This window comes from Gobius niger, assembly GCF_951799975.1.
Source record: "Gobius niger genome assembly, chromosome: 16".
NCBI lineage: Eukaryota > Metazoa > Chordata > Actinopteri > Gobiiformes > Gobiidae > Gobius > Gobius niger.
The window spans coordinates 2,399,052-2,419,264 of record NC_136867.1 but is presented as its reverse complement, the minus strand read 5'-3'; the positions used below and the strand labels follow the sequence as shown (position 1 = coordinate 2,419,264).

At 44.0% G+C, this 20,213-nt stretch overlaps 1 protein-coding gene across 3 annotated transcripts in view; it reads left to right on the top strand.

Annotated features, from left to right (window-relative positions):
• rps6ka1 (ribosomal protein S6 kinase a, polypeptide 1) overlaps positions 1 to 16,742 on the top strand; it is a 71,859-nt gene extending 55,117 nt beyond the window's left edge. For all 3 annotated transcript variants that reach the window (XM_079573202.1, XM_079573203.1, XM_079573201.1), the window contains 18 exons: positions 216 to 296; positions 377 to 456; positions 882 to 988; positions 1,179 to 1,216; positions 3,459 to 3,601; positions 3,669 to 3,739; positions 4,633 to 4,721; positions 5,094 to 5,158; positions 6,340 to 6,442; positions 6,842 to 6,972; positions 10,654 to 10,779; positions 11,182 to 11,271; positions 11,661 to 11,819; positions 13,154 to 13,315; positions 13,944 to 14,020; positions 14,435 to 14,552; positions 15,246 to 15,383; positions 15,630 to 16,742. In XM_079573202.1, coding sequence (XP_079429328.1) covers positions 216 to 296; positions 377 to 456; positions 882 to 988; positions 1,179 to 1,216; positions 3,459 to 3,601; positions 3,669 to 3,739; positions 4,633 to 4,721; positions 5,094 to 5,158; positions 6,340 to 6,442; positions 6,842 to 6,972; positions 10,654 to 10,779; positions 11,182 to 11,271; positions 11,661 to 11,819; positions 13,154 to 13,315; positions 13,944 to 14,020; positions 14,435 to 14,552; positions 15,246 to 15,383; positions 15,630 to 15,752 — 1,901 coding nt within the window. In that variant the 3' untranslated portion in view covers positions 15,753 to 16,742. The remainder of the gene's footprint in view (positions 1 to 215; positions 297 to 376; positions 457 to 881; positions 989 to 1,178; positions 1,217 to 3,458; positions 3,602 to 3,668; positions 3,740 to 4,632; positions 4,722 to 5,093; positions 5,159 to 6,339; positions 6,443 to 6,841; positions 6,973 to 10,653; positions 10,780 to 11,181; positions 11,272 to 11,660; positions 11,820 to 13,153; positions 13,316 to 13,943; positions 14,021 to 14,434; positions 14,553 to 15,245; positions 15,384 to 15,629) is intronic.
• Positions 16,743 to 20,213: the final 3,471 nt, after the last annotated feature.

The following is a 20,213-nucleotide window of genomic DNA, read 5'->3' as shown; positions in this document are numbered from 1 at the left end:
TTATACACACCCCAAAAACATGGAAGTCCAAAGCTCTGCCTATGTGCTCAGATACTGTGGATGGTTCAGAAAATACAAAAAATAAAAGTCCAAATGGATGGAATGTGGCTGTCATTTCAGGCATGATTACAGATTGTGTTACATAGTAATTTTGTGACAGTAATTTTCAAATAATTTTTTGCTCAATTGTGTCTAAGCCTCGGTCTGTGTTTCAGTGAGAGACCGAGTCCGGACTAAAATGGAGAGAGACATCTTGGCTGACGTTAACCACCCTTTTGTGGTCAAACTGCACTACGGTGGGACGAGGCTCATGATATTATGTTTTATTTATCCATTATGAAATGTGATATTTACTTTGGCTGTGCTCATGCTTTAGCTTTTCAGACTGAAGGGAAGTTATACTTGATCCTGGACTTTCTCAGAGGAGGAGATCTCTTCACTAGACTCTCCAAAGAGGTGAGAAGATCAGTGGGTCAGATTATAACTGATATTATATAAGGAAGTGCATAAAACACTCCCATTTCACTTTTTCCTTTGGCAATTCGTCTCCCAGCTCCTATTGGTGCAAACTGTCTTTGTGTCTTTGAATGTCCCGCTCCATCAGTCTGCCCCAGGGCTGCTGCGGCTACAATACAAGATCACCAGATGTCCCAAAAAATGATGTCTAGGGCTGAGCGACAAATTAGTTCCATTAACATGTGCTTTTGAAAATCAATGATGAAAAATGACTAAATTGTAAAATGTAGATTTGATTGGCTGTGAGCAAAGTTCCAGAAGGTCCTGCTTAAAAGTGGGAGTGGACGTGTGGCCAGGCAGCAGGATTCTCTTCTCTGAACAGTACTTGTTGTAGTGACTAAGTAAGTGTTTGTGTGCTGCTTCAGGTGATGTTCACAGAGGAGGATGTGAAGTTCTACCTGGCAGAGCTGGCTTTGGGACTGGACCACCTGCACAGCCTGGGCATCATCTACAGAGACCTCAAACCAGAGAAGTATGTCTTGTTGGTGTGGTCACACTTTGCTGTTTTCATGCTGCAAGACTAGCCCGCACAAACAGGACCTTCATAAGCACGTTATGGAAAGCAGATCAGTCAATTTCACCACATTTCTGTTTACTTCCTTTCAATTTCATTACCATGTTTCCCAAGCAAAAAGTTTTGTTTTGTTTTCTGTTGTTTTCAGTATTCTGTTGGACGAGGAAGGGCACATCAAACTCACAGGTGAGTCCTTCATGTTTGTCCTTAAGATCTGATCTTTGTATTTGCTGTGCGAGGTTTTGGACATACGGATATGATATGATATACCTGCTTCATCTTATCCATAACCACAGACCATAACCACTTTTATTTCACTCAAAGGTCTGAGGAAGCATTGAACATGTGGCGTCATTGTTTTGGAATCATTTGTTTTCTCTCTTTAGACATTTTCGACCAGAGGTGGGCAGACTGCAGTCGTACACTGCACAAATCTGGCCTTTATGACAGAGTGGCATTTTTAAAAGAAAACCATGAGAAGTCCCATTTTCTGTTTGCCAGAAGCCACATGGAGGCCACATGGTTGCTTCTGGTAAACAGAAAATGGGACTTCTTATGTTTTTTTTGTTTTGTTTTTTTTCTCAAAAATGGCTTTTTCTAGCCACTCTGCCATAAGGCCAGATTTGTGCAGTGTATGACTAATAGTTGTTCCGTGTACAGTTTCCCCCACCTGAGCTGTAGCTCTCTGCAGTTCATTCAGGGTCATCATTGGCTTCTTGGTAACAGCTCTGCTCAGTGCTGTCCTTGTTCGGTCAGTAAGTTTAGGAGGACGGCCGGGTCTTGGTAGGTTTGCAGTGATGTCACTCTTTCCATTCCTGGATGGTTTATTTAACTGTACTTTGAGAGATGTTCAAAGCTTTGCAAATCTTTTTATAACCTAACCCAGCTTTATACTTAATAACTTTATCCCGGACCTGTCTGGTGTGTTCTTGGACTTCATGATGCTTCTGCTCCACAATAGTCTCTAACAGACCTCTGAGACCATCACAGAACAGCTGTATTTGAACTGACATTAGATTACACACAGGTAGACTCTATGAGGTCATTAGGTCAACATGTGATCATTCAGAAATCATCAGGTGTGTCTTTCACATCAAATTTCAATGAAATATATTTATGTTTATGGTCCATAGTATGGCAAAATGTCAAAGTTAAAGAGGGGCCCATACTTATGCAGCCCACTGTATATTGTAAAGTCAGACTTTTGTGGGGAAACGCTGTGCATCTGATCATCAAACATTTGTATCAACTTCTTGTGTTTTTGTGAAAGCGACCCTGAAAAGTGACATGTCCCTGTATAATAAACATGTGTGGAAAATTAGGAATGAGTTTGGACCTCAACTAGCATTTAGTGGTTTCCTCTTGAAAACGTCAGGCATAGGGCCTTTCATTTCTGTCAGAAGTTCCATTAAAATAAAATATTCATCAATATTGTTAAGTCAATGCTGCTTGAATGAAAAGGAGCAGAGAGAAGTGGCATCCTCTCCCGTCACATCTGCCCCTTTGTTAACTTTCCAATCCAGCAATGACCAGCAAGCAAGTCCAGATATAATGTAGTGCCTTATAGTGTAGTGCAATGGGAGAAAGCTGAGCAGAAATAAGTTCAAGTTACTGTTGGTGACCAATCAAAGCAGCACACAGTTGTTTAATGTAGGTTTGTCAAAATGAAAGCTTTGACTCACAAACTAAAAAAATAGGCATTGTAATGAATTAACTTAAACACACTCCTGTGTCCGAGAACACACATGACCTGAAAGACAAAGCACTTGTATTAAAGGGATATTTCAGGATTTTTGACATAGGACCTCATTTCCTAGTTATCCAGAGTGTTGTTGATTTCTGGAGATATTATTATTTTTTAATTCATGCAGTCCTTATATTTGAAGAGATTAGTGGTGCTAGGCTAGTGCATGTCTATGGTAACTAGTAGCCTTTATTAAAAACAGTCTGACCCAAGCACAGTGCACCTGAGGCACTTATAACACCAGACTACCCATAGAAATGTCTGTGTTGACTGAATATTTTTCTGAAATATAACCATTTTGCATTTAAAAGAACTTATATTTGAGCAGCATTTTAATGCAGGCTACTAGTTACCATAGATATGCACTAGCCTAGCACCACTAAACTCTTCAAATATAAGGACTGCATAAATTGAAGGAAAAAAAACAAATTAAAATCTCCAGAAATCAACTAAGCGCTCTGGATAACTAGGAAATGAGGCCCTATGTCAAAAATCCTGTAATATACCTTTAACTGAGGTACTTTTATGTAACAAAGGGGATAGAGAGGTACTTATGCATCATTCATTCGATTTCAACAAAAATGACTTTCATTCTGTCCTTAAACTCTACTTTCATGAAAGCAAAAGTTTGCCTAAAACTTGCTCAAGGTCGAAGAGTCAACCCGACACTGTGTTTTCCCCCAGACTTTGGCTTGTGTAAAGAAGCCATCGACCATGAGAAGAAGGCCTACTCTTTCTGCGGGACTGTGGAGTACATGGCCCCGGAAGTGGTCAACAGACAGGGGCACATCCACAGCGCCGACTGGTGGTCATTCGGGGTACTCATGGTAAGTGCACTGCTTATCGGATACATTACAGTAGTTGATAGTAAATCTAATTATTTTGTTGTTCCAGTTTGAGATGTTGACGGGGGCTCTGCCGTTCCAAGGGAAGGACCGCAAAGAAACCATGAACATGATTTTAAAGTGAGTCCAATTTACTATGTTGCTTTAATCTTTGGTCAGAGGTAGTTGTTTTAAAGTGGTTCGTGTGTTCAGGCCCGCGGTGTGTGTGTTCAGGCCTGCGGTGTGTGTGTTCAGGCCTGCGGTGCGTGTGTTCAGGCCTGCGGCGCGTGTGTTCAGGCCTGCGGCGCGTGTGTTCAGGCCTGCGGTGCGTGTGTTCAGGCCTGCGGCGCGTGTGTTCAGGCCTGCGGTGCGTGTGTTCAGGCCTGCGGTGCGTGTGTTCAGGCCTGCGGTGCGTGTGTTCAGGCCTGCGGTGCGTGTGTTCAGGCCTGTGGTGCGTGTGTTCAGGCCTGCGGCGCGTGTGTTCAGGCCTGCGGTGTGTGTGTTCAGGCCTGCGGTGCGTGTGTTCAGGCCTGAGGTGCGTGTGTTCAGGCCTGCGGTGCGTGTGTTCAGGCCTGCGGTGCGTGTGTTCAGGCCTGCGGTGCGTGTGTTCAGGCCTGCGGTGCGTGTGTTCAGGCCTGCGGCGCGTGTGTTCAGGCCTGCGGCGCGTGTGTTCAGGCCTGCGGTGCGTGTGTTCAGGCCTGCGGTGCGTGTGTTCAGGCCTGCGGCGCGTGTGTTCAGGCCTGGGGTGCGTGTGTTCAGGCCTGTGGTGCGTGTGTTCAGGCCTGCGGTACGTGTGTTCAGGCCTGTGTTGCGTGTGTTCAGGCCCGTGGTGCGTGTGTTCAGGCCTGTGGTGCATGTGTGTTCAGGCCTGTGGTGCTCTACCATATGTTGATTCATGTCGTGTTACTTGTGAGCTGTAAATCCTGAAGCCTTCCTCCAATGTGGATGTGAAAATAATAAATAATAATTCTATTCTAAAGTCTGCACAGACATATGACTGTATGTGTCTATTCTGTTGCTGTGTGTGTGTCCAGGGCTCGTTTGGGGATGCCTCAGTTCCTCAGTGCTGAGGCCCAGTCTCTGCTCAGAGCTCTTTTCAAAAGGAACCCAGCCAACCGCCTCGGTATGTCTGCACATGCACCTTTCAGACTTCATTTCATGACCAAACTCCAGAACAATTTCAATGCCAGTGTATTCAAATCCATTAGTGTAGCATGGTGACAGTCGAGAGCCTTGAGACACTCTTAATAGATTTTAAAAAAAAACAGGTTCATTTCATATTGTTTATTAATGTAAATGATGAGTCCGCGTTCTATCGCTCTTCAGTGTGTAATTACAATAGACATGGTTATAAGTCCAATCAAAGGTCCACTGCCTTCAACCCTCACCCCCAGAGGCTTTATAGAGCAACTCTCGGGTGGAGCCCCTTTAGGTCGAAAACCTCAGCTGTGAATGTCTCTGTATGTGCTTTAACTGTAGGTGACTGTTGTTTCAGGATCTGGACCAGACGGAACAGAGGAGATCAAACGCCACGGCTTCTTCTCCACCATCGACTGGAACGTACGGCTTTACCCTCTCTGACCACTGTACTGCAGTATCTGACCACTGTGACCACTGTACTGCAGTATCTGACCACTGTGACCACTGTACTGCAGTGTCTGTCCACTGTACTGCAGTATCTGCCCACTGTGCTGCAGTATCTGACCACCGTACTGCAGTATCTGACCACTGTGACCACTGTACTGCAGTGTCTGTCCACTGTACTGCAGTATCTGCCCACTGTACTGCAGTATCTGACCACTGTGACCAATGTACTGCAGTATCTGTCCACTGTACTGCAGTATCTGTCCCCTGTACTGCAGTATCTGTCCCCTGTACTGCAGTATCTGTCCACTGTACTGCAGTATCTGTCCACTGTACTCCATCATATCTGTCCTGGTTCAGTACTTGGCGATTTTGGGGGGAAAAAAATGAAGATCCCCATATTGGTCGATCTCGACCTTAAATGTTTTAGTTTTTATAATTGCACCGGTCAGTAAACAGATGCTGCAGAGGCTAAAACAGCTGACGCCTCCTCATGTGTTTCTGATTTGCTCATTATACGATCTGGTGCGAGTTTGTAGCTGATTTTACACTTGAATTCACTGGATCCTCTTCTCTCTTGCTGTCGTATGACTTCCTGTTTATGATTCCCTGGGCTTGACCTGACAGGCACGGCATCGCTGCATCCTGTGGTTTAAAACGCACCACACAATTATTTAGATCAACCATTATTCAAATCCTAATTAATTAATTAATTGCCCAGCCCTACTGACTAATGTTTCTGATCAGAGCTGTGGTCAGTTATACTATTAATTTAATTTTTAATCTCATTCATAGAGTAGAATTGATACAGGCTCTAAAATATAGTGAAATAAAAGAAAATCATACAATTTACATTTTTTTCCTTGTCACTCTCCACCACTGCTGACCATTACTTTTCACTTCTACAACAATGAACTGCTGCACAGTGTCAGCTATTTTAGCAATTGTAAACTGAAGTAGCAGCTTTGCCTGAAACCAATGGCCCGATGCAGACTGGTGCAGACTTTTCCACACCGCTCTGCAGGAAGACCTTCCTGTCCCTGGTGTCACAGTTTGAGAATTCTGATTCATAAATTGTTTAAGCTGAAAATGAAATAAACGTGTTTGAAATAAAGCCAAAGACACTGAGAGCGCTGCATAATGTTCTGACTGTGCAGAAACTGTTCCGGAGGGAACTGAAGCCTCCGTTCAGGCCGGCTGTGGCTCGTCCAGACGACACCTTCTACTTCGACTCTGAGTTTACCTCACGCACACCCAAAGGTCAGCAGTCACACACAATCAAAACATGCACACTCAAAACGATCAAAACCGTTATAAGAGGTTCTGTGTTCTAATAACCCAATTATTCATTCATTTAATTGTAATAAATCCAATCCCAAATATCGCTTTAGTTCCTCGAGTAATATCAACTGGAAGGAAAACAGAGAATGTGTGTTTTTATTTGGTGGCCTTAGAATAACCACACAATGGGCTAAAAAAGTGAAGAATACAATGAGAGCTGAATATAGTGTCCTCAGTGATAGAGTGTTTGCCCACTAACTACACCACTATGTGTGTATGTACCTGTATGTGACCAGTGTGGGGATGCTGCCCTGATGCTTGGCGCTCTGAGTGGAGAAAGGTCTTGGTGTAAAAGTGGCCATGTTGGGTATTTTGCAGACTCCCCAGGTGTGCCCCCCAGTGCTGGAGCACACCAGCTCTTCAGAGGCTTCAGTTTCATAGCGCCCAGCTTTTTGGAAGAAGAGGGGTCAACAGAGCGAGTGCTGCCTGCTCCACATCCTGTGGTCAAGGTAACATCACCCCGGAGGGCAATACTTACAGTGCCTCTCGAAAGTTTTCATACACCTTGAACTTTTGCACATTTTGTCATGTTTACAACCCTAAACATAAAGATTTTATTTTGAAAGGCAATGCCTATCTGTGCTCTTAAAGGCAATACCTGCCTGTGCTCCTAAAGGCAATACCTATCTGTGCTCTTAAAGGATATTCCTGTCTGTGCTCTTAAAGGCAATACCTGCTCTTAAAGGCAATACCTATCTGTGCTCCTAAAGGCAATACCTGTTCTTAAAGGCAATACCTATCTGTGCTCCTAAAGGCAATACCTGTCTGTGCTTTTAAAGGCAATGCCTATCTGTGCCCCTAAAGGCAATACCTATCTGTGCTCCAAAAGGCAATACCTGCTCTTAAAGGCAATACCTATCTGTGCTCCTAAAGGCAATACCTGTCTCTGCTCTTAAAGGCAATACCTGTCTGTGCTCCTAAAGGCAATACCTGTCTGTGCTTTTAAAGGCAATGCCTATCTGTGCCCCTAAAGGCAAGACCTGCTCTTAAAGGCAATACCTATCTGTGCTCCAAAAGGCAATACCTGCTCTTAAAGGCAATACCTATATGTGCTCTTAAAGGCAATACCCATCTGTGCCCCTAAAGGCAATACCTGCTCTTAAAGGCAATAACCATCTGTGCTCTTAAAGGCAATACCTATATGTGCTCTTAAAGGCAATACCTATATGTGCTCTTAAAGGCAATACCTATATGTGCGATTAAACGCAATACCTATATGTGCTCTTAAAGGCAATACCCATCTGTGCTCTTAACTCATTGACGGCCACCAGTTTCAATCAGAGAGCTCCCCACTGCCAGAGGTTTTTCAGGATTTTGACTGTTTTTTCAAGAACCACAGAACATTTAGGTCTATGTCAACACGAAACCCACCAAAAGAAAGATTAGACTCTCTTCTTTCATCTAAAAAAGTTTGTTTGTACTTCTTTCCATTCTTTAGTAATCGTCCGTAGAAAATAGGTGAAATCACCCAAAATGCTGGTTTCTGACCAAAAAGCAGAGAAAACAAGCTTTTTGTTGTCAAGCAAAACAGTGACCAAAGAGCAATGCTGCCACCTAGTGACTCAATTAAAGAACTACAACTAAGATTTTAACACCAGACATGCTCAAGGCTTTGCTGCAGCCATTCCCATTGAAAAACCTAATTGACGTCTAAAGACGTCATTGGCAGTCAATGAGTTAAAGGCTGTGCTCTTAAAGAAAATACCTATCTGTGCTTTTAAAAGCAATACCTGCTCTTAAAAGCAATACCTGCTCCTAAAGGCAATACCAATCTGTGCTCTTAAAGGAATAGGCCACCGTTTTTACATACTGAGATATGATACCTTAGCTTAGACGAGTTCATTTGTACCTGTCTGGTCTTCACGCGTGCGCTCAGTCATGTAAACACAGCGCAGACAGCGTTAGCATTTAGCCTCTCCTCCTCTTCCCCTCTCCTCTATAGCTCCAAACCAGGTGAAGATAGAAGCTCCCAAGCTCTTCCACGTTTTCTCTATTTAAATATGGTTACGTGAAGTGTTACACTACAAAGTATAATTACACAAAATTAAATAATACAAATTTTCTATGCGGATAAAGAGGGGAACTATTTTGTAAGGCGTAATAATACCAGGAGTAGTTCGACATCTGCACAGTAAAGTGAAGATATTACTGCCCGGATGTCGAACTACTCCTGGTATTTTTTGAACATTTTTTGAAAAACAAAAACGAAACATTCTACATAAGCCCCACACTTTGGTTGACAATAAACTTAAAAAGACCCGTGCAAGTCCTCGATCCAGTCCTAAATAGTGCTAGTGCAGCCTCCACTAGTTAAGCTCAGAACCTCCAGCATCCAGTCCCTGAGCTTTGAGGTTGTATAAACGTGTACTTTTAGAGATGTGTATTATTGTCTTGTATTTTCTAAATGTGCCATAGACCGTCTCCTATGGTTAGAATTATGGTCTGGACTTAGCATCTTATCTAAGAAGATATATTATATTATTCATCATGCAAGCATTATGTTCTACCCATAAGTTACTAGGCTGACACTACAGTATTTCGGAAAACCAGAACGTGCAGGAGTTCCAGAAGTAAACGCACCATTTCACAAGTTAGTGTAATGCTTTAAGGCAAACTGTGGTCCTTGTACCACTGGTTTTGTTTGGGCTTCTTCAGGTGGTGCTCAGGATCGTCGGCTTTATTTATTTGAATTCGAGATCATGGATGCTGAGTGAGGACACATTCCTCTATTTGTCAGGACTAGTCACGGTCACAGCCTTCTGTTCCCAGTGGGTTCTTCCTGTGCTAGTGCAGGCTCCAGTCAAAGCTGACAGGAACTGAACTCTGGATGTTCTTAGCTTGAATGGCGTGTATTTGTGTTGTGGGCCTGGTGATTGTGTCCTCATATGTGTCCTCATTGTGTCGTATTCAGCCTTTTTTAAACCATTAAGGACGTCCTACAAACATGACATGTAAAACTGTCCGAAATGACATGACTTGTCCGGTGGATGTCTGCGCGGCTGGATGACAGAGAGTCAGTGCTTATGGGGATGTATATTCTGACCGTTGTCTTCTCCAACTGTCTGCATTCAGTGCTCACCACCAATGACAGCTCTCATCAGCAATAAAGTGTTTAATTTCTCTGCTCTTTTCACACGTCTTTAACACTGTATCCCCCGGTGCCATCCACACGTTCACAAGAATGTTCACAGGGAGAGAGGCTCCAACTCAAAGAGCTAATAACGGCATAACAGTGGCTCTCACACACTGAGCGCTGGACAAACATGGTAAATGTGATGGGTTTTTTTGGGCCGATCCTTTGTGATCAGGGGCCAGCTGCAGTGTGGATACTGCTTTGTTTAAACAATGTTATTTCTTCAATTGTGGACAGCCTTCAACAGCTCACTAAAACACTGCTCAAGCTCCAACACGATAGTTCATTTTTATCTCACCGACAAAATACGTGAAAATGTTCACTTTTCATATTTTCACAGTGGATAGGATCTGGCAACCCAAGTGTGAGACTCATTCTTTAGGCCACTATAGCTGCTTTTTTCCTTTATTGTAAACTCAAACATGTGTGGACCTCGGAATGAGTTTGGACCACTACTATTAATTTAATTTACTGGTATAGGGCTTTAAGGTAATTTATCCTGTTGACCTCAGGTCTGGGGCCACATTTATGAAACACTGTATTACATAGCCTGTAAATGTAATGTTTTATTCCAGGCCTGTAATGTAAAGCCTTATTAACTTAATAATTCATTTGCCATTATATATTTAGTTGTGTCTAACGCCTTTGGTCTTTTACAAGTGCAGAATGTTTATGTGCGATTGTTTCAAAGGAGCTGCTCTGTTCAGCTGAGGGAGGGAGTTCTACCTTTGAAAGTAGAAATCAGATTACACATCTCATCTATCCTTAAAGGAAAATGTTTCTCAAAAGCAGACTGCACCTTTCAGAAAATTTTATTTGTATAATAACAAATAAAGCCCTTTGAATAGTTTCAACATGTGATGACATTTTTGTCTGAACAAGTTCCTTTTCCATTGTTATATTGACATTATGGACTGATTCACCGTTGGTCATTATTGGTTTCTGCTTGTTGCTACTGTGTCGTTCATACGTCCTCTCTCCTGTGTTGTGGTTACAGCAGCTCCATGGAAAGAACCTACTTTTCAGTGATGGGTACGTCCTGAAGGAGGACATTGGGATGGGCTCCTTCTCTGTCTGCAAACGCTGCGTCCATAAAGCCACCAACACAGAGTATGCTGTCAAGGTACTTAATCCACTCTTCAAACACACGCCTGGAGGTCAGGGGCGAGCCTTATGGACAAAACTGAATATCTCAATAATGGGGGCCTTCTCGAAAATGTTGATGAAGCGATATTTTTGTAAAAATATACTGCAAACATCTTCATTTACGTTGCAAAAAATATTTGTCCTGAACAGACTAAATAGTTTTGTTTTTTTTGTTTTTTTATGTTTTCTACATTTTTTGTCTTTGGAGATAAAATCGATTTTGTAAATTTGCAATTTTTATATGATCTTTTAAACAATATTGTCCTCCTTCACTGGAGTAGTATTTCACTTACTAAGGCCATTTCTGACCTGCTGGGCCCAAACAAATGTTCATTAGCCTCAGTTATGCATAAACCCTCCATGGATGTATTGTTTTCAGATGATCGACAAAACGGCCACAGACCCGTCAGAGGAGATCGAGATCCTGCTCAGATATGGACAACACCCCAATATCATCACGCTCAAGGATGTGAGTGCATGCTGCAACTGTTCAGATACTTTGGGTCAACAGGTCATGATGAGAATACGGTCAGTGGTGGTAAGCTGGATATGTAGCCACAGCTGCCCCGGGGTAGACTGATCGCTCTCGCCTCAGCGCAGGGATGTCCTCTGTTTCCTGGGCCTATGTCTGTGACGATTTCCTCTGTGTTCTGATTTCCACAAGTCCTTTGGGGTCAGTGCGCCCCTGATAAAAGATTCTAAAAAGTCTTAGTGGGACTTTCCTAGTTAGATCGGACATTCTTATGGTGATATTGCTCCAACTTTTTGACCCTGTTTTTGATTGAATCCTTGTATTGAGCAGGTTTAGAGCTGGTTTAGTCCTAACTTGGTCCTCATACTTTTTTTTGTTTTTCACAGGTGTATGATAATGGCAAGCAGGTTTTCCTGGTCACAGAGCTGATGAGAGGAGGGGAGCTCCTTGACCGGATTCTCAAACAGAAGTTCTTCTCGGAGCGAGAGGCCAGTGCAGTACTGCACACCATCACCAAGACTGCGGAGTACCTACACTCGCAGGGGGTATGCGCTTTATTCAGGGCTCAGAAATGAGGCTCATTTAATGTACAGTAGCTAATGCTCAGGCTTTACACTTCCACTGCTCCAAACAGACCCACTGCAACAGCACACAGAGGACCTGAAGCCCTCTGTGTGCTGTTGCAGGTGGTGCACAGAGACCTAAGGCCCTCTGTGTGCTGTTGCAGGTGGTGCACAGAGACCTAATGCCCTCTGTGTGCTGTTGCAGGTGGTGCACAGAGACCTAATGCCCTCTCTGTGCTGTTGCAGGTGGTGCACAGAGACCTAATGCCCTCTGTGTGCTGTTGCAGGTGGTGCACAGAGACCTAATGCCCTCTGTGTGCTGTTGCAGGTGGTGCACAGAGACCTAATGCCCTCTGTGTGCTGTTGCAGGTGGTGCACAGAGACCTAATGCCCTCTCTGTGCTGTTGCAGGTGGAGCACAGAGACCTAATGCCCTCTCTGTGCTGTTGCAGGTGGAGCACAGAGACCTAATGCCCTCTCTGTGTGCTGTTGCAGGTGGAGCACAGAGACCTAATGCCCTCTCTGTGTGCTGTTGCAGGTGGAGCACAGAGACCTAATGCCCTCTCTGTGCTGTTGCAGGTGGAGCACAGAGACCTAATGCCCTCTCTGTGCTGTTGCAGGTGGTGCACAGAGACCTAATGCCCTCTGTGTGTTGTTGCAGGTGGTGCACAGAGACCTAATGCCCTCTGTGTGTTGTTGCAGGTGGAGCACAGAGACCTAATGCCCTCTGTGTGTTGTTGCAGGTGGAGCACAGAGACCTAATGCCCTCTGTGTGCTGTTGCAGGTGGTGCACAGAGACCTAATGCCCTCTCTGTGCTGTTGCAGGTGGTGCACAGAGACCTAATGCCCTCTGTGTGTTGTTGCAGGTGGAGCACAGAGACCTAATGCCCTCTCTGTGCTGTTGCAGGTGGTGCACAGAGACTTAATGCCCTCTGTATGCTGTTGCAGGTGGTGCACAGAGACCTAATGCCCTCTCTGTGCTGTTGCAGGTGGTGCACAGAGACCTAATGCCCTCTGTGTGCTGTTGCAGGTGGAGCACAGAGACCTAATGCCCTCTGTGTGCTGTTGCAGGTGGAGCACAGAGACCTAATGCCCTCTGTATGCTGTTGCAGGTGGAGCACAGAGACCTAATGCCCTCTGTGTGCTGTTGCAGGTGGAGCACAGAGACCTAATGCCCTCTGTATGCTGTTGCAGGTGGTGCACAGAGACCTAATGCCCTCTGTGTGCTGTTGCAGGTGGTGCACAGAGACCTAATGCCCTCTCTGTGCTGTTGCAGGTGGTGCACAGAGACCTAATGCCCTCTGTGTGCTGTTGCAGGTGGTGCACAGAGACCTGAAGCCCAGTAACATCCTGTACGTTGACGAGTCTGGGAACCCTGAGTCCATCCGCATCTGTGACTTTGGCTTCGCTAAGCAGCTGCGTGCTAACAACGGGCTGCTCATGACCCCATGCTACACTGCCAACTTTGTGGCTCCTGAGGTCTGTTTTCATTTTCTTAAAACAACACATAACTGTGTTGTATTCAAATACTGTAAGTGGTGTTATATTATTAGTAACATTGTATTTAATTTATTACCTCAAAATCAAAGATCATTAACATGTGACAATAGTAAATAAACAGTAGTAAATAAAATATGAAGAAATTATTTTCTGTTACATTTTTAAAGGCATGTTTTTTTACTATTTGCATGCTATGCACTAACTGAAAATCAACTTGAAGCACAAGAGGGCGCCAAAGCACAAAGTTTTTGCCAAATTTCTCAGGATTATTTATGACATATTACAGCATATTGCTTAATATATGTTAATATAAAGATGCATTTGACGGTGCACATTTTGAATAACTTGATAACATTTGAGAGACGACTGAAAAATCAAATACAACAGTAAAACAAGACGTACATACATCTAAATGACAGGGTTATACTTTTGCCACATGGGACCTCTGCAAATCTACATCTGTGTGCAGACCTTCTCCCACATCAGCTGTATTATTATTCTTATCATTATTTGTGCAGAGGTTGCTGCTCGCTCCTGTAGTCGTGATCCTGGGTGGGTGTAGTGTGTGTGTGGTGTGCAGCTGATGTGGACTCTGTGTGACTGACAGGTGCTGAAGCGGCAGGGCTATGATGAAGGCTGTGACATCTGGAGCCTGGGCGTCCTGCTCTACACCATGATAGCAGGGTGAGTACTGCAGGAATATCACACAATACTTTTCACTTTAACTTCAGTTACTTCGTTCTTTCTCTTCCCAAAGCCGAAAACAGGAGTGGTGCCTGCTAGCTTATTAGCCTACATAAGACAGAGATACTGTACATGTGCTGGAGATGAATAAGAGGCTTTTGTGTAACTTCACTCTCCTTAAGGTGAGGGTTAGTTTAAGCTATTGTTGTCCTGTGGAGGTGTGGCGCTCCACTAATCACTCTCCTCCACCGGCTGCATCCAGACCCACTAACAGGCACTTCTCCGTTGGCATTGTGGGGCCTTGAAACTCAGTGTTGCTTTGAGTTGAGCTCAGTAGAATAATGTTAAAGCCCCAGTCATTCTTTTGGTGCTAACAACACATCTCTTTTGGTCTCTTTTTGTTGGTTTGTGCAGTTTCACTCCCTTTGCCAACGGGCCCGAGGACACTCCTAATGAGATCCTGAACCGAATAGGCAACGGCCACTTTAGCCTGACTGGGGGCAACTGGGACACTGTGTCGGACGCTGCTAAGGTAGGCGACGAAGAAAAATGTTACTGTAAAATAATTGATAAATCAACAGGATTGAAAGTTTAGGTGTTCATTTCTGCAGAGTCCTGATTTATCTGTAAAGAAAAACAGAAGTTCTTAAACTAAACAACAGTCTGACATTCTCAGGAGGAAAACCGACACTGTTGCCCCTGTTTTGGGCCGGAATAAAGTCTCCACAGGCTTTCATATTGAAGTGTTCTCTTCGGTCCTCATGGCAGGGTGCTAGTGGCCAGGGGCAGAAAGAAGTATGATCCTCTCCCATTGAATAGAACTCAGTCTCTCCTGGGAACTAACTAGAGACCTTTGCAGTCTGACTACGGGAACCCATACAGGGACAAACCACATCTGTTTTACACTTTATAGTTCATGAAAGAGGGTGCAATTTGAACCCTAACCCTGTATATACGTTAGGTGTGAAATTTAAAACTGCACTAATTGTTTTGCAGACAGTCTTGATTTTGCATTTTAACAGTTTTACACTTTTTGTTCTAGTACGCAAGTGTCCCTACTTTTCTCAATTATGCCATTAAATGCCCAGTGGCCTAAGCTGTTGCCTGAATGTTTTTAATCATTTCTACTAAATCAAATCTAAAAATACTATCATCTGGGCGGGCTATGACTCCGCCTAACTTCTGTCCTCTGAGTTTATGTGCAGCTTACGTGCTCCTTTGACAGGATCTGGTGTCCAAGATGCTGCACGTGGATCCCCACCAGAGGCTGACAGCCAAACAAGTGCTGCGTCACCCCTGGATCATCCACCGGGACAAGCTGCCCAACAGCCAGCTGCCCCACCAAGACCCCTCGCTCGTCAAGGTGACCGTTATGACAAAGTGTGTGTGGTGTCTCGCTGTCAGGATCGTACAGTTGGTGGCTTCACATGAGAGTGAGATTATAAATTGGTAGAAAAAATGACGACAGTGGCTCAGACGGCAGACAGTGTAGGAGTTCTGCTGGGGTTGTAATGCACACAATCGAACCCATCATCGATATCCTCTGTTTTTCCTGCTTCTGAAGTCCAGATGCTCTCCATATCCATAACTTCTGTGTGTCTTTGTCCAGGGCGCCATGGCAGCCACGTACTCCGCCCTGAAGAGCTCCCAGCCCACTCCAGAGCTCAAGCCCATCGAGAGCTCCTTCCTGGCCCAGAGACGGGTCAAGAAGCTCCCGTCCACCTCGCTGTAGACACTGTCCTGCTATGGGCTTACTGTAGGGGGCGCTACAGGCCACCCCCTGATACCAGCCAAGGAACCATGACTGTGGCCTCACCCTGGCTCCTGCCCCCTACCTCACCCGTCATGGCGGCTCAGGAGAGGGAGGAAGGGGTCGGAGAGCGCCGTGACTACCCTGGCCTCGGCTCCTGCCTTCACGCCTGGCTCCTTAAAACACACACGCTTAAAACAGTTACAATTGCTTGAATTACAAGATTGGACAGTTGGACACTTTTTTGTTTTATTATGGAGTTTGTTGAAAACTTGCCTGATTCATTGAGCTTTGAACCCAAAGCGAAATGCAGAATGTTATGTTTTTCAGTAATAACTACTTTATTCAAAGACAAAACAAGATATCCATCATTACACTCTTTACAACCTCCAAGTGAACATTGTGGAATGTATCTATTAAATGAGAGAAAGTTTGTTTTTGTTTTTCCTTTTCCCTATTGACCTAGAGTGTCTCGCGTTAATTCAAGCAATTTGAACTTGATAAAGAGCCTTTTTCTGTGGCCGCTTCACTCTGGAGCTCTGGATGTGGGGGCAGTGGGCAGAGGGAGGGGGCAGACGGCACCGTGATTGGCCCCTGACCTCCCACTCCGGAGCTCTGGATGTGAGGGCAGGAGGCAGACGCCGGCCCTCCCTTTGAATGTACGCCACTGTCACGGCGGACACAGCCATGTTTTTGATGGTGACTTTTCTCTCGTTGCTGGAATGGTGCCGTCGCTTGCTGCACGCTTGTTTGTCTGCCTGTTCGTTTTTTGGGATGTCTTCTGTTCTTTCTCTAAAGTGGACGAATCTTTGTATTTTCCAAATGTGCTGTCCCGTGTGGCAGCGCGAGCCAGGGTTCCTTCACAATATGGCAAATGATCAAAATGAGTAATTTTCAATTTTGAAAAATGAAATATTCACTTTTTTATTTCTTTTTTTTTAACTTTCATCTGAACGCAACATTCCTGTACAAAGCTCTTTGTAATGTATTGTTGGAGAAACCGATAAAGAGAGGCATTTTCATCTCTCCATAGCATTCCAGTTTTGCAGACGATAAGATTTGAATAAGATAAATGAATGCATATGTAAAGAACAGTTTTATTGGATTTTTTTAGATCCAAATGTCCAAATTTCGACAATTCTAGAAAGTATTCCCACTCAGTTTCATATCAAATGACATGACATTATTAAAGCCCCTTTACCTGATGTTCTTTTCATAAACAATTTTCCTAACCCATTACTTTCTCTAACAGGATGACTCCATAAGCTGTCTGCTCTTACAATATACTCGAGGACAAAATCTACTTTGTACCACTACTAGAAATATCAGGTAATGGGGCTTTAATGTAGCTGGAGTTCTAATTTCAGACCCCAATCATTAGAGTAGACTTTCCTATAACAAAATATGCAACAAAAGGCTTTAAATATACTTTTGTAAAGCTTCCATTTGCGTGGGAACCCTGTCCAAGCCATCGCACTGTTCCAAACGGCTGCTCTGTTTCTGCCATAATTGCCTCCTCAAGTGGCTTAGGTACAACCACTGTTTTGGACTCTTTGCTTTTGTATTGGTGTGCGTCTGTGTGAGGTCCGGCCGAGCTGCCTGACCCAAGCACATGTGCATGCTCCTGTGATGTGGCTCGTCCCAACTCTCTCTGCTGGCTGCCAATGTGTGTTCCATTCCTTTCAACGGTTTCGGTGGCTTAATGTGAAAGAGGCTCTCCTGCAGAGGGGTGGGCCATGTGATGGACCCGACATATTATCTTTATTATTGTTAAATCAAAGCGCGGTGTTGTGGTAAGATCTTATGTTTAAGACATTCACAATTCATCCACACCACGGCTGCATCATCCATTTTTCTGACTTGTCTCAATCCGATTTGCGATATATGTTTTGAAATAAATATTCTGAGCACAGTGCACATTTTAAACACGTTCAGTAGCATCAAACCTTGGGAGAATGTGTGAAATTGTACATGCTACCACACTAATAGTGATGAATTGTGCAGCTCTAAGCCCCACTACCGCAGACACGTTGTCGCACATTGCTGATTGGGATTTGTGAATTTGAAAGTCTTTTGGTAAATATGGCCCACCCCTACTGCAGGAGCAGAGCGGCATGACCGGCTGTCTGTTTCTCACGCTGTTCATGCTGCGCTCAATGACTCCTGTGTTGTTGTTTATTCTGTTCAAACTGTGGTGATTTCTGAAAGTGCGAGATGAGCTGCAGTCCAGTCCCTGTGCAGGTCTCCTCTGAGGTGAAGGACACAGAAGGACACGTCTACCACAAGGGGGCAGCTGGAAATGTCAGTCCATAAGGTACAGCTGCCTGGCCAAAAGAAAAGTTGTTTTATCTGGGGTTGGGGTCGAGGTAACTTATCGTGGCCAGAAAACGAGATCAGCCGACTACTTGAATATACAGTTTTATAAGCCATTCTTCTTGTTTGTAAAAGGCACTATACCACCTAAATAATGCTTATTGTGATCATTCAGATGGTGATTTCTGTTCGACTGTGGTTGTTTTTGAGCCACAGCTCCAAACACTGGACAGTCCTTTACTCTGATGCGATTCCCCATTTCTTCCTATGGCTTTAGTTTGTGCGTCCCGTGAAACATATCAGCGCTGAGAGTGTTGCCCAGTCCTACACTCGGGCGCCCGCCGCATCCTACCTGTGAACAGCAGCACAACTGCCCAAGTCTTTACTTATAGACACTTTCCCATTGTGTGGACCAGTACAGGTGGTGATGGAACATTATGAATTTAACATTATCCTAGAAATGGGTCAATTTAGCAAGCAAACCCTGTCCATGGATAATATTAGGGAAGCTGTGCGCTCCACTGTGGGAACGCTCTTCACGTCCCCATGCAGCGACTCCCCGGACAATCACCAAAGTCCTTACATGCAAAGTCACAGCTTAATTTGATTCATTTTTGATGATAAATTGTGGGGGAAAATGTGTTTATATTTATATGGAATTGTGTGTTATAACACAGAGTGTGTTCATATTTCTTTTTTAATGTTTAGGAAATAAAAAGGGATTCGAAATGATCAAGGCTTTATAAACAAACATGAGGAAAAGATGTGTGACTATTTTTCTTAAAAATAAAGGCAAAAAAAATCCTCTCCTCCTCCATCACTCTATAAATTAGAGCTCAACAGTCCAGCCTGCCGGTCACACACTGGTCACTTGTGCGGAAGGAAAAGTCATATTAATGATAAGTCAATGATTTTCATTGATTTATCAACATAAATATTATTATTGACTTTCTCAATGCTAAATATGAATATGAAAGGGTTAAAAGAACAGCTTGTCAGCTATGTACTAACTCATGGACAGAAAACACATAAGTTTAAATGGAAGATTAATATCTTTATAAACCGAAAACCTCTAAAAGCATTTTGCCGTATTTTCATGTATGTAGTGTTTTCTTCTCCGGGCGATGTTCGGTAAATAGCACACGCTGATTAGTCTGTGTCGTACTTTTAAACTCTAAATATTTGAAATATGAATGGGATTTTTACTTCCGTTGTCCAACACGTGACTGGAAGTGTGCGGGACTGTCCTGCACATACCACACCCACAGTCATGTGACACCAAGTCATCGCCACAGCATCATCCTGTGGAACGTTTCAGCCAGTAAATAGAATCTACTCACTGAGCACTTTCATTGTTGAAAGATCTCTCTGTGAGCGGCTCGCCTCAGACCTGATGCTCACCTTGGCAGTGAGCAGGACATGATCAGCTCATCTTTATGGAGATGTTACTGCTTTGTTTTATTATTATTTTTATTATTGTTGAGGGTTTACTCCCATGTTAGTTTATGTTTAGATGGAAGGTTCTGCACTGAGCCTCTACAGAAAGATCGTGTTGTGCACACTCCATTTTAAAGCCGAGTGTAAATTCAAATGAAGACTTGGGCAGTTTGGCTCCGAGACTCACAGTGTTCAGACCACTCACCTCAGAGGCGACCTGGAACCAGCTTTCTCACCTCAAAGGGATCCAACTTGCTATAACTCTTGTTTGGAAAAAAAAGTCCTTTAGTTTATGGTGACATGTCATTGTATGATAAAGATGAAGATTTTTTATATCTGAGAGATTAAAGAATAGTTGCTACAACAGACCGTCTCCTTGTGGTTTCTTTCAGTGAGCACTAGTGATATAGGCTTTTCCTGCATGTCTGCGTCTTCTAAAACAATTACAAGCAAGTGAAATGTTGCATCTTTGTTAGGTCTCCACAAAATAAACCCCCAAGGCTGCTGCATTTCCAAATCCAAACATACGGCAATTATCAGCAACCTCCTCAAGAAGGTCCACCAGAGGATGTTCTTCCCGCGGCAGCGAAGGAAACTTAAGCTGCAGTTCTACACGGCCATCATCGAGTCCTTCTTCTCCTCCATCACCGTGTGGTCCTTCCTCTCCTCCTCCATCACCGTGTGGTCCTTCCT